This window comes from Symsagittifera roscoffensis, chromosome 3 (assembly GCF_963678635.1).
Source record: "Symsagittifera roscoffensis chromosome 3, txSymRosc1.1, whole genome shotgun sequence".
NCBI lineage: Eukaryota > Metazoa > Xenacoelomorpha > Acoela > Convolutidae > Symsagittifera > Symsagittifera roscoffensis.
In genome coordinates, this window is record NC_087064.1 from 19,495,146 (window position 1) to 19,511,012 (window position 15,867).

Here is a 15,867-nt window from a genome sequence, read left to right on the forward strand (position 1 = left end):
CACACCTCGGAGAAGATCCAATGGACGGAACGGGAACGCCAGAACCAAGTGGAAGTGCACAAGGACACGACGATCCTGCCGAGGAACAACACGTACGAGAACCACCGCGAACGAGACGCAAAGCAGCAGCCATAGCACGTGACAGGATTTATGGTCAAGCGGGATTCAGCAACGACGTACGATACCACCCGATACCACCTCGGGAGATTCAGCCTCGAAAATATGGTCTGCGAACAGTAAACAGACACGAAGTCGCTCCGGTTACCTTTAGCCCAAAATCTACACGGAAAGAAAAACAGGCAAAAATACGACTACAAGTAGCTGAGGCAAATGAATCATTCCCTCCAGGAGAACAAAAGAAGGGCATAATAAAAAGCAGCCTTGCACGCGCAAAACAGGCAGTGAGGCCCAACGATGAAGCCAACAACAGCAAAGATTCAATGAATACAATTCAAGAACCAAATATCATATTTGGCACAGGAGATCTGTTGCATTTCCCTGGCCCTATAGCTCATTGCATCTCGAGGGACTTCCAGATGAGCGCGAGAATAGCATAACAGATCCGCGAGGCCTACCCAACTCTACAGCCCACGTTAAAAACGATCGAAACACCACAAGTCGGAGCCTCAGTCTCAATGCACATTCCCTCTCAAAACAAATCAATATTCAATTTAGTGACAAAATCGCAATATTTCAAAAAACCGTCTATATGACCTCACACGCAGCCTGCGCTGCATGAAGAAGCAGCTAATTGAACAAGGAATCAAACAAATTGCACTTCCCAAGATAGGATGTGGACTTGATAAATTACAAGAACATTCAGTTTTCACATCTTCCAAAAAAGTGACATCAAAGTCTTCGTATATGTTTAAACCAATTTACGGCACTGTCAGCGATCATTAGACCACCAATGAGAAACCTGTACAAAGTGCGTCCACTAGGAGGCAACATCTTCATGAAGATCTCGAAAAATCCACCTGTTGCCCACGTATTAACATTAGGAATAAAAAACTTTTAGTGCCCCCACAAAAGTTGTGAATGGATTTTGAAAATTCTGACACCATTCATCGCCAAAGCCCAAATGAAGAACCTGTACGAAGTGGGTCTACTAGGAGGCAACATCTCCATGAAAATCTCGAAAAACAAAACCAACTGTTGCAAAATTTACCAAAGAGCGCAATTATTAAATTGAAATATATTAATAAAGCAACAACTTATGAAATTCAATTACTAGCGTTCCAAATCCACGTGCCGAGGTCCATCAATATATTTTTCCTGCCTTCTCTGATCAACTGGAAGACGCCCACAAACGAGTCGCCACATTCGATCAAATCGCTCCCGGGTAATCTTCAACCCAATGGAAAGCAACGACGAACAGCGGGCCACATTGCCCAGTGTCACTACACAGTGTAGCCAACCATAAGGGAGGTAAATGGTATCGCCAACCTCTTGGGAACAGCTCACGATTGCACTCCCTAGTCTCTGTAAGATGCCCATTAAGGAATCAGGAGTCATCACACTGTCCTCTATCTCCCGGGCTTCATTGCTCGGTCTCACGAAGAACCAGAGCTTACGGCCATTACCGTATAGTGTGATTAGGCTGTCCACAGTAATTTCATGGTCACTGTGGAATCGCATGAAACACTCGCCTTCCGTGACGATCAAATACCCGTAGTCATACTTCGAGATCTGGTTTCCAGCGGGTGCCCAGACGTTCAAAAAGTCCGGTTTCTTATTGGAACCCTTCGGAAACAAGCCCATATAGACCGTGGCCTGCGGTTGACTAGCACGGATCTCGGTTATGTCAAAACTCTGCGCTGTACGTTCTGCTTGGACAATCTCTCGTAACAAACGCTGACAGCACAAAAGTAAACATAAATAAAACAGGCCGAAAAGCAATCCAGCACAAACTTGAACAAGAGCAACGAAGCCATTAATAAAGACAGTCACTTATTCTCCGATGAGTATCCTTGTACTCGACAGCAACAAACTTCCGCAATACGGCAGGCTCCTCGCGGTTGAAACCATCAAAACCATCCAAGGATGTGGCCTGCGGAAGATGTTTCATCAATTCGGCAACACTGTGTAGGTCAGTTCTGGAAGATACAGACGCCATGGTGTCCGATCTCGTCCTGCGCTTGACAGCACCACTTACGCTCAGACTCGCTCAGTACTTTCCATTTCAAAACTGAAAATCAAAAATTCTATTAGTTCAGGAACAACCAAGAAGGCGACGAAAAAATTATCTGATCTTAAAAGCTTAAGCCCGTTCAAAATGCACATACCAATTTAGAGAGCAATGATCACAGTTCGAAAAAACGAGAGTTGCTTCTGGCACTTGCTTATGGCCTTAAAAACTGTTCTTTTGTCGAACAATTGCTCCACGGCTACATTACACAACAAAAGACGATTATTCATAAAACGATTAATTATTATTTACATATTTATACATTTCGCCTCGAATGGACCCCAAAAATTTTAGCAACGAGCCCGGCATCCTCAATCTGCTGTTCAAGAAAAGCACCCAACTGCACCATTAGCTCGGGAGCAGTCACAGCTCGAATGGCATCAAGAAAGGCCGCATTCAAATCTACAAAAAACGACACAACCGACAGCCCCGCGGTCACAAGAGGCGGCACATAATTCACCATATTGTCCTCAAGAGAAAGAACAATAGCATGCAGCTCAGCCTTGGAATCACCCAATACAACCGCGACCTCAATATCGACATCGTCCTCAATCCGAGGGAGCTCTTTGTCCATATATCTAGCGATATCCACTAATCTCTTAACCAATAACTGTGCTACCAACATCATGAGCTTGAATATAATTGTCAAAACGAAGGCATACAGCGTCAACAAACAAATCCTCAAATACGCAAAAGTTGAACAAATGAAAAATTTGGTCATTTTGCTCAGTAAGTGCCATGATCACTCAATTTGGACTGCAAGGTAAACATCCTGTTTACCTGATTCAAAGTAAATGTCACAACGGTCCCACAAATTCACATCCCAAAAGTAAAAAGCCATTTGACGATCCTAGACTTGCGAAAACCAGTGCAAATCGTACAATTCTTTCATTAAATCCAAATCAACCAGGAGCATAGGGGGAAAATGTTATTACTACTCCTCATCATACAAATAGGCCGTACTTCGGCATCTAACGATGATGTTCTTTCCTCTGGGATAATCTTCCACAAAGAAAGTAAGATCCTCCTGGCAGAAAAGCTTGTAAATGTACAGTTCCTTATTCCTTTCCCAGATTACAATTCCACGATGAAGACAGCAATGAGGAATTACCTCAACAAATTATCGGAGAAATGGCGAACACCCTCCATCGAGTGCCCTCTAGACTTCTCCACGAACTTCAACTCAACGACGGACCCATTCAATCTTAACTGGCTACTGGACATGATCGAGGACAAGGCCGAAGCGGCAAAACAAGAAGCTCAGGCCATTAGAACTGACACTTCCCGCTTCCTCAACAAAAACCCGCTAGATTCAACACGTACTCGCAGAGGAGCTCCACTGATTGCAGCAGCGGCCATCGCCGGCATTGGTATATTCCGATCCGGTATAATGATGGGCAATTCAGGAGGATGCGGAATTATGGGAATTTTTGGATCATGCCAGGACCCGTTCAAGGCGAATGCAAAGAACATCGAGACCTTGGAGCAATACTCAATGGAACTTACGGATTTTGTATCAGAAATTGAAACATCAAGCAACGAGAATGTCTTTGCGATTTCCAATGAGTTGTCTGAAATCAGAGCAATTCAACAGCACATCATCGAAAACCAAAATCGGAACTGGAAAATGATCGAAGAACAATTTGCAACAATCCAAGGAAATTTCCACATCTTGGGGGATTGCACACAAACATTGTTCTCAAACCAACAGATCAATTTCAACTTCGACACAGCAGCATCACTACTAAACGTGGTCTATGCCGATATCACGAGCTATAAAACTGCACTCTATGCTTTCAAGACAAACGTTTTAAACTCGATACCAACTCTGCTGGACAAACGACTACCGATTTCTCTTGTTCCGCGAGAATCCCTGTTGGCGTTTATAGACGCTGTGTACTAAAGCCAAAAGGAAGAAAACCACCGAATGACCCTTGCGATACCGCCATGCGATATCCACTCATATTATGACGCGAAGCTGCTTCGCGATGTCACAACAATTGAGGAAGGACTTCTGCTCAACCTAGCAATACCGTACGCATCGAGTCAAACAGCTTTCTAGATGTACCGGGCCGGGCCCAGGTGTTACCTATGCCTCAAGTAGATCCAACCGAAGCCATAAAATTGGTCAGTGAAGGACCCTATCCGGCCATATCGGAGGACTCCATGGAGACAACAGTCCTGACAGAAGACCAGTATGCCAACTGCTTGGGAACCTCGACGTACCGGATCTGTCACCAAACCATGGAGACACACTTAGGACAATCATCATGCCTGGCAAAATTATACTTCCACTCCACAATGACTGCATTGACGGTGTGTGAGACCGAAAAACGTCTTCTTCCGACGCCTGAAAAAGCGACCAACCTTGGATACGGAATTTGGCTAATCACTTCAGCCGGTGCTGCGTTCTCTCTACGGGAGTACAGTCTTGATGAACTGAACACGCCCAAACGAGAAGACCACCCTGGCTGCAATATTTGCTTAATAACTTTGGACTGTGGGACACAGCTAATAAGCAAATATATAAAAATCAGACCTGATTTAGGCAGCTGTGACAAAATCCCTGCAAAACGGATCAGCGTATCTTTACCGGACCCATTAGCACATTTGATCTCAGAATTACCAGATTTAGACGACCTCCCATACTTCGAATCCAAAACCGACGCCGGAGTGAAACTACTCAGAGAAGTTAGAGCGACTCATCCGCAGTCCACACCTGACCAATGTAGATCAACTGAACGAGATAGCAAAGCCTATTGCACACAATATGCGACTGCTTAAACCTAGCCTTGTGGACAAGATGGAACAGTATGTCCCACTCAAACTGTCTCTGACATTGACTATAGTTGTGTTCTTCGGAAATTTACTGCTGCATGCACTGGTAATGTATCTATATCACCGCTTCGCGATCTTCAGACGATTAACACCAAAATTTATGAAGTCAGGCGATGGAAGAATCGAATTGAAGCCCGTACTGTCAGTATCTGCAGCTAATCGAAAAGAGTTTGTAGAACAGGGATCTAAGATCCGAGAGAAATATATGGTGCTAACTCAATACGAAATCAACGGACACCAAGTACCGAAAACATATTCGCGAAAACCTCAACCTGCTTGTCTGTGGGACTATCAGGCAGAAGACCGGACTCCACTATTGAAGTTAACGAAGACAGAGAGGAGAGAGTAACCCAAATTTGAGCAGTTAAAATTGTATCTCATTTAATACACCATCATTTTCATTCTGACTGACGAAGTGGCTTTTATAAGTTATTAACCTTGCTTCTCCCTAAAAAGAGAAAGAAAATTGTATCATAGTTTTAGGGACAATTTTTTGCGTATATTTGAGTTCCACTTTAAACCATTTAACTTTGTTTGCCAAATTCTGCAACTATATGAGTTACGAATGTTGTTTATCTATTTAAATAACAATTAGTTTAAATTGTACTGGTGCTATAACCTCTAAAAACTTATGCTATTTTCAATGCAGTAAATTGTTAAAGTTTCAATGCAGTCAATTGTTAAACCTGCCCAATTAAAAGTAGTGATGTAACTACCTAATCATAAGTTCTTCCACAAGCCGCCAGGGAAAAAACAACAAGTATGTAGGTGTAACATAGTGCTTCACACATATGTTAGCTGCTAATCATTAATTACCATAATTGGTGCAATTTAGATTAAAATGTCAATGCCATGTTACGTCAAGGATAAAGTTTTAAATCTATATTTACTTAATGCAAACAATGAGGAGAATGAAAGAAGGAGAAGAATTGGAGAGCCATTACAATCAAGGAGCTCAAAATAGTAATTGAAACATTAACACTCACTTTTATTAATCGATCAGCTTAGACTCTAGAGAAAGGGGGTAGCCATCACGAAGCACATTCCTGAGACGAAGATATTAAGCCTAGACCGCGCATCCATAACAACATACTTCATCACTCTGGACTACAAAAGCAACACTTATCGATCAAGCGTTTATAGCCAGAATCGCTATATTACAGCCAACGGCATGTTTGTGATGTATCGCAATTGCTGCGAAAATCTGCTTCTGCTCTGTGTTAGTTTTTTATAAACTTATTATGAAATTCAATTGTTTTTTCATAAAGTCATTCTAAGTGTAATTAACGTGTCAACGCAATTCATTTGCCAAAAGGCAGTCAAAAATTGCTATCGAATAACAAATGTTTAAATGGCGAGAAAATACGTGAATGACTCTAAATTTCAAAATTGATTTCAATTTTCAGTATCCAAGCATAATAATAAAATGTTTGGTACAGTTTCTCAAATTGTGCTGGTTGTATCCAAAAATGCCAATAAAAAGTTCATCAATTTCAAAGAGTTTTAGGAGATGATTCTTTTCTTTGCAACTCGAAAATAATAATTTAACAGCAGTCAGAGGCCGAACCAGAGGCGGTTAAATATTTACGTTGACAAGAGGGTGGTACTAGTTTACTTGTTTGGTACCGTGACAAAACTAGTTTAGATGATTGGTCCCGCCTGTTTTCTAAAAAGAAGAGCCGGCACGGGATTTGAATCTACGCCTTGGGATTTTTACCCGCTATACTAACTAGGCCTGTTTCGGCAGCAATATAGAGAAATAAAAACGCTCATTGTTAGAATTAGTCACCTAATGTACCTCGGTTTTTATTTGGGACCACAGCAGTTATGAGGCACCAAACAAGGAACCTAGTACCGACAAGAGCTCACTGAACTAGATTTCATTAAGCTATTCGTATTTGCATGAATTCACCTTGGGATTTGAACCGGCAAGCATACGATTGCTGGGCAACGTCGCTACAGAACGCCACTATGATTTTGTATATGAATTGATATTAACTTGTGTTCAACCTGACAGTTAGCTTTCGTTTAGTTTATCATCTGAAATTTTTTGTTTGTATTGTGAAAAAAAAAACAGTTTTATCTACAAATTTTAGTTTCAAAAGAAATAAATTTATAAATGATGTTTGTTCTAATATCCATAAGAGTGTGAATTTGAATTGTTCACTGCAAACGATCCGAACATGTTCTGAGCGGCTGCTGTGTTGTACCCTGTAGTGTACGGGTTAGCATAGGCTGAAAAGGAGTGGTGCGCTGCCCAATAGTGATGTGCCTGTGCTGTACTTAAGAGACCTGGTGTTGTGGCTGTAACGTTGGGAGCCGCATGTGCCATTGCAACAGCCGCTGCATTTGCAGTGTCACTGAAGAACTGGTTGTTCGTGAATGGTGCTGAAGGAGTGACTGCTGCAGCTCTTGGCTGTGCCTGAATGAATGGGTTCATTTTCTGAGCAGCAGCCATAGAAGCTAAGTTCATTGGGGGTAAACTGGTCATGGGGAAACCGGTAGCTGAAAAATGAGCGGCGGCTGTGTTGTATGTATGGAAGTATGGCGCTATTTCCGAGTGAGGTTGGTATCTAATTGTAGCTGCGGCGTGGTCTCCATACGCAGTGCTTTGAGTGAATTGAGCCAGGCCGTGAAAGTCGAATTTGTAAGCGTATCGTTTGCCATGCACTTTACTCATGATATTTTTGTCGTAGTAGTATCTCAGTGCTCTTGACAGTTTGTCGTAATTCATGTTGGGTTTCGATTTCCTTTCGCCCCATCTTTTGGCTGTTTCGTCTGGGTCGGTGATTTTGAATTCACCCGAGTTGCCTTCCCACTGGATACAGTCGGAGTTCTTGTTGTCCGAGAGAAGCTCAAGTAGAAATTGCCAGAGTTGAATCTGTCCAGATCCTAGAATAGAATTGAGGTTACAGAGTGAACTTTGGTAGAAACTCTCATCTGATTCAATTTAGCGAGTGAACAACTAGTTAACAACTTTTTCCTCACTTTTATTCAAAATAATCCCATTGTCTTACAATTATCAATACCGGTGATTTCGTAAATCTCAGCTGCGGGTATGGAAATTTGTGAATTAGAAATGATAATACCTCAATCCAGTTTTGGATTAATCATAATTGAACTGAAATAAGTTTCTTGTCTCAAATGGTCACAAATTGTAAACATGGTGGAAAAATATGTTGTTTGAAGAAATTTCGAATCAACTTGAAAATAAACAGCTCACCTTTATACAAAAGAGGGCTTTGAGTTGACACCTGTCCGTTCGATTTGTTGCTGGGGCTAGAGAGAGGTTTCGAGGAATCTGAAAAAAAAGAAAAAGTGGCATTTGTGGTTACTTCTTTATAAATATACTTCGAAGTTATTTTTAAAATATTCTTCATTCTTAATATTTTTGGTTGTTAAATGATATCAGAATTCCTCGTTGTTAATATTTATTAGCTAGTTGCTTTTTTGATTCTTTCATTAATTCGTCCATCAAAGGAAATGATATCCTGAGACTCTGTTTCTGTTTGCTGCTAACTATTTCCGTTTCGAGGAATATCACTGGAGTTATTTCTCTATTCACAAAGTAATTATGCCTGTATTGTGAAGTCCTTTTATTAACGAATTTCCGTTTTGTCAGCTCGACATTTATTAACTCTAATCAAATTTCGGAGTCGAAATTTTTTGGAATTTAAATAGCCAAATTCACCTTGACATGGACCTAGAACTCCAGGCAGTGAAATAGGCATATATTAATACAAGACTGCCCCAATATCAGAGCCAAGACCTGAAAGTTCCGACTGTTTTAAAACCAATTTAATTTTTTTCAATTATCCCCCATTTTTTCATTTATTATCCCCACACGCGCTACTGTAGACTACAAAGGGATGTATTTAGCGTCTTGTATCCTTAAAATACGACCAAATGACTTGCCTCAATTCTAATTGGAATGCCTTAATCCGTCGCTTGCGCGTGTTATACGAACGCAATATATATATATTCAAAACCACTTAACTTTACGAAAAATGATCAGAACTAGAACTTAAAAATATTTTTAAATTTGAGCTGAAGAAACCTTTCAGATGGTATAAAACAATACCGTCAAAAATGCTTAGTTAAAAAGTCGAAAATTGACTGATAAAAAACTACCCCAAGCATAAATATTCCGCACTTTCTTGTCGAAATTAAAAATTAACGATATAAATTGAGTTTGGAAATATATTTACCATTTTTGTCGTCCAATTTTTGCGCCGAATTTTCGAGGTCGCCATTTTTGGTCGCGCTTTGACTGTAGATGTTTGCTGAAACATTTTTTTGAACCTCGAAATCGAAGAAGCATCTTAGAACAAGGCGCAGCTGTTTTAACATATTTTAAACTTTTCTAATAATATTCAAAAAGCTTTTTCAGTCTTACTTAATCAAATATCAATCGCAATATTAACTTTTCTAAGCCAATTTTTCTGCGGTTTTTTTGTCCAAATAAATGATCGAACATATCTTTTTTGGCTACTGCTCTCTAGAAAATGTATGTGCTCTGAATTAAAATGACTTTCGCCGTTTTTCTTCCTACGCCAGTTTTGCTAGCCGATAGATGGACATAAAATGATGAAGAACGAATATGCACCTTCTTTGATGAAGTTTAGGTGACACCAGACTATCTCGCCGTAGCATGAGCCGAACATGTCGATGAAGTCGGCCTTGTTGAGTTGTGCGAGTTGTCTGCCGTCGGTGGAGGGCGACAGTTTCCCGCTGTCTAGACCACTTAGATGGTACTCTTTGCAGATCCACTCCAACCATTCCAACACCTGCACCCCACTCCACGACTCCAGATCTGAAGCAGAGATAGTCAGTTGTTTACAAACTAACTGAGATATTTAAGCAAACGTTGACATTTAAGATATAACTGATATTGTGTTGACATCGTAGCCCGAAGAGTTCTATCAAAATATGGCAGGGCTCTTTTGTAAAACAGAGTTTACCTAAAGCTCATCCCTTCTTAATATGATTTTTTATAAATATGTTCTATAGTTTTTAATATACTGTCCTATTGCCTGTAGTTCAATTAATTATAAGCTGGGATCCACTAGAGCGTTGTATTTGAAATTCGAATTTTGCTGCAATCTGATTGCCGAAAGTTCACTACTTTAACTAAACGGGGGGGGGGGGGGGGGGGAGGGGGAAGGGGAAGGAAGTAGAGGTGAGGGGGGAGTACGGGAGGGGAGGGGGGATTGTTAAGTAGATCCCAGAGCTGCAAGCGTTGCCGTTCAGTTTTTTTTTCAAGGAACGCTCAAAACAGCGTTTTCTCCAATTGCTGTCCGCGGCTCGGAAATATTTGCCTTATATAGATAAAATGAGTTTCGGCAAATTTTCAAAACGACTGACCCAAAACTGTTTTGGATGTTGTAAGCTTGTAGAGCATGAAATCAAAATTGGCAATCTCTTTTTACTAGCTTTCGAATTGCTTTATGAACCCAAGTTGTTAGGAACTACTGAGGAAATGGTGTGTGCTTTTCTTTGTACTTGGATTTTCTAAAACGATGGATATAGTTGAATCTTCATCTTCAAATCAGAACGGTATTCAGCGGGGAATTTTCTCCGATAGGAAGTGGGCTAATTTTGGGATCTAAAAGGCCGATAAGCGAAGGGATAGTAGATTATTACGGAATTATTGAGTGTGAAAATACAACTGTTTTAAGATGTGATTGCGAATATCTCCTTGATTCATCTGACACCTTTTGCTCAACTGTGAAAGATTGATTGCTAGTGGGGCATTGAAATGAGACTATATTCATGTGCATCAATATATACATGTGTGCGGGGGGCAATTGAGTATGAAATGATGAAAGTGATCACACTTCTCATGCCGAAACAGGTGCACTGGACCCTGTAATCACCTAACCCCATAAAATCTTCCCCCTCCCCTCCCTTTGGGGATCGCTTTTACATCTAAATGACTGCATGCATCGGTGGTGTTCTCAAGAAATGCTATGTAAACAGTCTTGAAAAGAGTAAATAGGTTTTTTTGGGACATTTTGTAGTTCTCTGGAAAATAAATCGACCTTGAAAATTCAATATGGCATTGATTATTCACTGATTTTTTAAAAAACTTATTTGCGTTAGTGTTTCTTAAAACTTTTTTTATAGTTGTTTTCTAACCTTGAGGCAAAGACAAACTAGTTTCCTGTTCCCCATACGATGTTTTATCTTCTGAGCTGTCTTTGGATGTCTTGCTGTTGTATACACCCCCGATACCAGGTGACAAATTGTCCTCTTTTCTCCTCTGAAGAGAGGGGAAAGAATCGAGAGGATCTGAATTCGGATTGTTCAATCTGCTGCCACTGTAAGAGTGTGAATCTGAGCAATGGCTGGATGAGATATCTGCCAAAGTAGACCCACTCCCACTTCTATTATATGCGTGGGGGTTGCCGGTGGTGTCTGAGGTAGTCAGAGGCAAAACCCCAATTGAGTTGTACCTGAAGTAAGATGGTTATACAACAGATGTGAGGTATATGTTAATACGATTAGTTATGCTTTCTAAAAGGGAGCTACGTGATCATCGTCAGAATAAATTTTTTTTCGGCAGCAATACTAGCATGGGACTTCGTGTCACAGCTCAAAGCTTCTATCCGGATGCTCAGACTACTTTTTTTAAAGTCGATGAACTTAGTGAAGGCTCTCATATAGATCTTTGTTTTTTCAGGACGCTCTATTTTGTTCACGCTCATGTTCGACTTTGATTTTTTTTGTATATGTTTCGAGGGTCAAGGGGACTTAAAGTTTTACTTTTTTTAAAATTTTTTTTAGTTTCTTTTTTTTTCGGTTTAATAAATTTCGGCCTATACTATATCGATTTAGTCACCTCATATTGCGTCGCTCGATGAGCGGAGAGGTTTTTGATGTGCGTATGTGAGTGTTTTGAGGGCGAGGGGGACTTAATAAACTTTTATTAGTCAAAATGTTTTTTTTTTGGCTTTTTTTAAAATTTTTTCGGCTTAATTGGTTTCGGCCTATTTTGTATCGATTTAATGGCCTCATGTTGTTTATCTGGCGAGCGAATAAAATTTTTGTGTGTGTGTGTGTGTGTTTTGAGCGTGAGAGGGACTAATAAATTTTGTTAAGTTTTTTTTTAAATTTTTTTATTCGGCGTAAAGGATTTATGCTAAGGTTTTTTTTTGGTTTTGTTACTGCTTGATAAGTATGTTTTCGATGCTAATTTTGCATTTTCTGTCTTGAAACGTTTTTGTTTCAAAACTAGTCTTTTTCATTTTGATTGATTTAGTTTTTTCGACGTTTTCAGTTTTTTTCGACTTAGCGGCTTTCTTGTTTTGTATCACTAGTGATGCGAAGCTCAGCTTCGCCTCTATGTCTCAAATTGGGTTGTTTTTTGTCGAAAAAGTGTCAATCATATATATATTTTTTTGTAATTCAAAGAGCCGTAAGGCCATATATCTGCTGAGGAGGTTGATGTTCAAAAAACAAGTCAGTAGTTTTTTTCTGTTTCCTTGCGTTGATTGATTTTTTTCCATGTCGGTTGGATACGATTTATTTGGAGCTCAAAAAATATGTCTAACTCCTGCGGATACACAACTCAGTATTTGAATTAAGTGTATCATTAAGAAATTTTCACCTCAGTTAGAATGAATGAAGAATCTTGACGATGGTGACTTGTAGTTAAAATGGGGATACCCTAGTCAGTTAGTGAGATGATTATCAGCGTATCAGGCCTAGTGGTTATCAGGCTTATCCGTTATTGTGTGGGAAAACTGCAGAACCCGCTGATAAGGGGAGTCCACTGGAAAAAAAGCGATTCCGTCGATTCGACTAAAAGACTGTTTTTTTTCTGTGCTGGGCAATCGAGACATAATGATGTATATTGTAAATGTATCTTACTTGATAGCAGCATTGTCCTCTCCGAATGTCTTGACGAAGTTGGCGAATGAGTTCGCGATATACTTGTTGTGCTGTTGCTGCACTGAAGAAGGAACAGCAGAGGAGCCAATCGCACTGCCAACTGATCTTCCTCCAGTCGTCCCAGGGCCGGATTCGTTCACCTATAACAATTGTGAATAATTTGTAAATTGAGCACTCTGATGAATAAAATTTAAAATTTTAACTCAATTCTCTTGCAATTGTCCGAAAATTCCAAATACTGTTATAAATTGCTAAACGAAGATTCAAGCAAGTATTTCTACCGAAAATTTTGAGAATGTCATTTAAAAAAAAAATGGAATCAGTTTTGAGAAAATGGAAAGGAACGAACTCTGTGCAAAACTGTTGTTTAATTCGTCTAACCTGTAATAGTGAAGTGTGCGGTGGGTTGAATGAGTGAACCGAAGAAGTGACAGCTGCCGCCAGTCCCAAAGAGGAGGAATCGGAGGAGTGGGAAGAGCAGGGGAACGAGGACGAAGTGGAGGGAACAGTCAGACTTGGGAGAGGCAGAGACCCCATCACAGATGCCGAAGAAGGAGTGCTTCTCTATAAATAAACAAACAAAATAATTCCAATGCACTTTCTTTCATTTTGGGAGAAACTAATTTGTTCCTCCCAGAAAATTTTCTGAAGGTGTCAAATTAATTAGTGGACTATTTCACAGATGGCGGGATCAACCGTCTTTCCATTTTGTTTGTATGAAGATGTGTATCTACAATCATCCAGCTAATGAATTTTGATTCAAAACTGATTACGTTTTTTTGCCAGAGCTTCTAATATACGCTCACCTCCGCACTGAGAATATTGGCCAAAAGCGAAGAAGTCCTCGGATAGTACTGCGGCATCGACGTCATTGGAACCATTCCACAATCACCACTGCGGGTAATGGCGACGTCATCCGCTGCAGATGCGCCACTGACGCTGAACAAGTTCTTGGCCCCGAACGCGCTCTCGTGATTCGACGACAACGAATGAAGCGGGAACCCAGTTGGCACTGGATCATGACCGGAGGGTCTGCTGAAGTCATAGCCCGACATTGACTCATGAGGTGGTGAGACGTTCGAGTTCCCGGTGTATGTCGAGAGTCCTTGACTGTCGACATGAGAGTAGTTGTCCAAGTTTAAGCCTTTGAAGCTCTGAAGTCGTAAACAAAATTAGAAAGTTAGCAATTTACACTTAGAAAATCCAAATGCAATTTTGAACTAACTGGAAAAAAATTCACTACTGATTTAGATGAAGTGTTTTTTCCGGGCAGTTGAAATATGTAAAGAGTATTGAACCTCTTTAGTTTGAATATTAATCTGTCAAAATTGGTACTCATTACTGTGCTTTTTATTAGTACAGCATAGTTGTGATTTATTTAGAAAAGTGGCGGTGGTGTGAACAGCGAGGAAGTTCTTGAAAGATATGTGAAGATGTTTTTACGTCTGTGAAGACAAGAACAACAATTTCCCCGCCGGATTTTTCAGAAGAAATCCGAACATGTGTGTTAGGGGAAACTCAACTTCCGAGCAGAGGAAGTTACTCTCTAGTCGAGTCTTTATTTTGTCTCCCTCTGACCTTATTATTACCTGTTCACAATCTAATCACACCAAACAACATGTCTCTGAAAGCGTCCAAAAGTGTCAAACAGAATTGAAAGTATTTCCTCAACGATGTTGTGTATAAGTTAATTTAGTAACTACTTACCATTTGAAACATAAATAATTAGCCGTTTAGTTTTCCGCAGATAAATGATTTCAACTGAAGATTTGAGGGATGTTTAGGGAATTGTTTGCTTGCTCTTCAGTAATTCCTACCTGAGGAAAGGAGAGGGGAAATCCTATTGGCTCTTTGTCTCATCCAATCACGGTCTAATCTTTCCTCTTTTCGCCTCCGTTGCTTTCCCCTGCAGGTGATTGTTTTCCTGCATGTAAGTGCAGTTATGCTTAGTTGTCTTTAGTTCGAGAGGAATGGAATGGTTGCTCTTTTTACTGCAGAGTGGAATATAAGCGTAGACTATCTGCTATGAGAGGTGCATTTAGTATAGATGAGTATATATGGATGTTATGGCTTTGAATAGCTCGGAGTGTTGATAAAAAATAGATGAGGGCTGAAGTCATAAACAGAGAACAAAAGCCAATTTAGATCCAATGTCAGCTGCTTTGTTCAAGCAGCCTCGTGTTTCGCTCGTTTTCTGCGCCACAAAACCCCATCAATTATTTCTACGGCAGCCGGCAACAAATATTTCTTTGAGCAGTGAACTTTTTCACCACTGATCATTTTGCAATTGTTTTCCTTCTAATCTAAACAATCATTTTGAAATTTCTCTCTGCCCAAATCCGGAATATACAGGGAAAAATTGCCCCATTCCTGAGAACAGTCAATTGTATTGGTCTCAATTGGGATCCTTGGACAATGTCCGGTCAACTGTTTTAAGGATTGATGTTTTTGAATGATGAATAGCTATGTTGTGACAATGTGAGAATGGCGTGGTAAAGCAAAACAATACCTAGTCAAAACTTAACGAACAAGCCTTTAGATGCAGATCTGGAGTTTTTTTTTCAGTAACATGCCTTTGGGTTATTTTGGGCGTGTAAATAGCCTTATAATTAATTTACCGCCATTGCTGAAAGTTTAAAAGACCCAACTGAAACATCTATTTTTTAAAATCGTTTTGGCTAAAACCATGCTTAGGAGCCAACATCATTTTAACCCTGCAGCGAGAAACACTTTGACTTGCTTTCGAATTGAAATGTATGTGAAAATGTACTTTCGACGATTGATGTCCAGTAAAACAGGTCAAAACACTTTTTTTACCAAAAAGCCCCCCTTCTAGACTATAACCTCTTAAGGCGACCCTGTTGACTTTGCCGGGAAGGGGGTCTGGGTTTAAAAGGAACCCACCTGAAGTTTTGTACCATCAAATTTATTCTTAAAGTTTTACAAAA

General features: G+C 40.2%; 2 protein-coding genes across 3 annotated transcripts in view; one reads left to right on the forward strand and one right to left on the reverse strand.

Moving 5' to 3' along the window:
• Positions 1-15,867, forward strand: part of LOC134841183 (golgin subfamily A member 5-like) — a 164,072-nt gene that overhangs the window by 134,605 nt on the left and 13,600 nt on the right. The window lies entirely within an intron of this gene.
• LOC134841921 (DNA-binding protein D-ETS-6-like) lies at positions 7,157-14,767 on the reverse strand. 2 transcript variants are annotated; one of them, XM_063858001.1, is made up of 9 exons: positions 14,627-14,767; positions 13,726-14,073; positions 13,301-13,483; positions 12,899-13,059; positions 11,165-11,481; positions 9,633-9,839; positions 9,235-9,309; positions 8,250-8,327; positions 7,157-7,918 (listed from the first exon to the last, which is right to left on the reverse strand). In XM_063858001.1, the coding sequence occupies exons 1-9, from the start codon at positions 14,636-14,638 to the stop codon at positions 7,158-7,160; spliced, it is 2,142 nt and encodes a 713-aa protein (XP_063714071.1). In that variant the 5' UTR covers positions 14,639-14,767; the 3' UTR covers position 7,157. The 2 variants fall into 2 exon arrangements, with proteins under 2 accessions (XP_063714071.1, XP_063714072.1); XM_063858002.1 differs by lacking the exon at positions 9,235-9,309.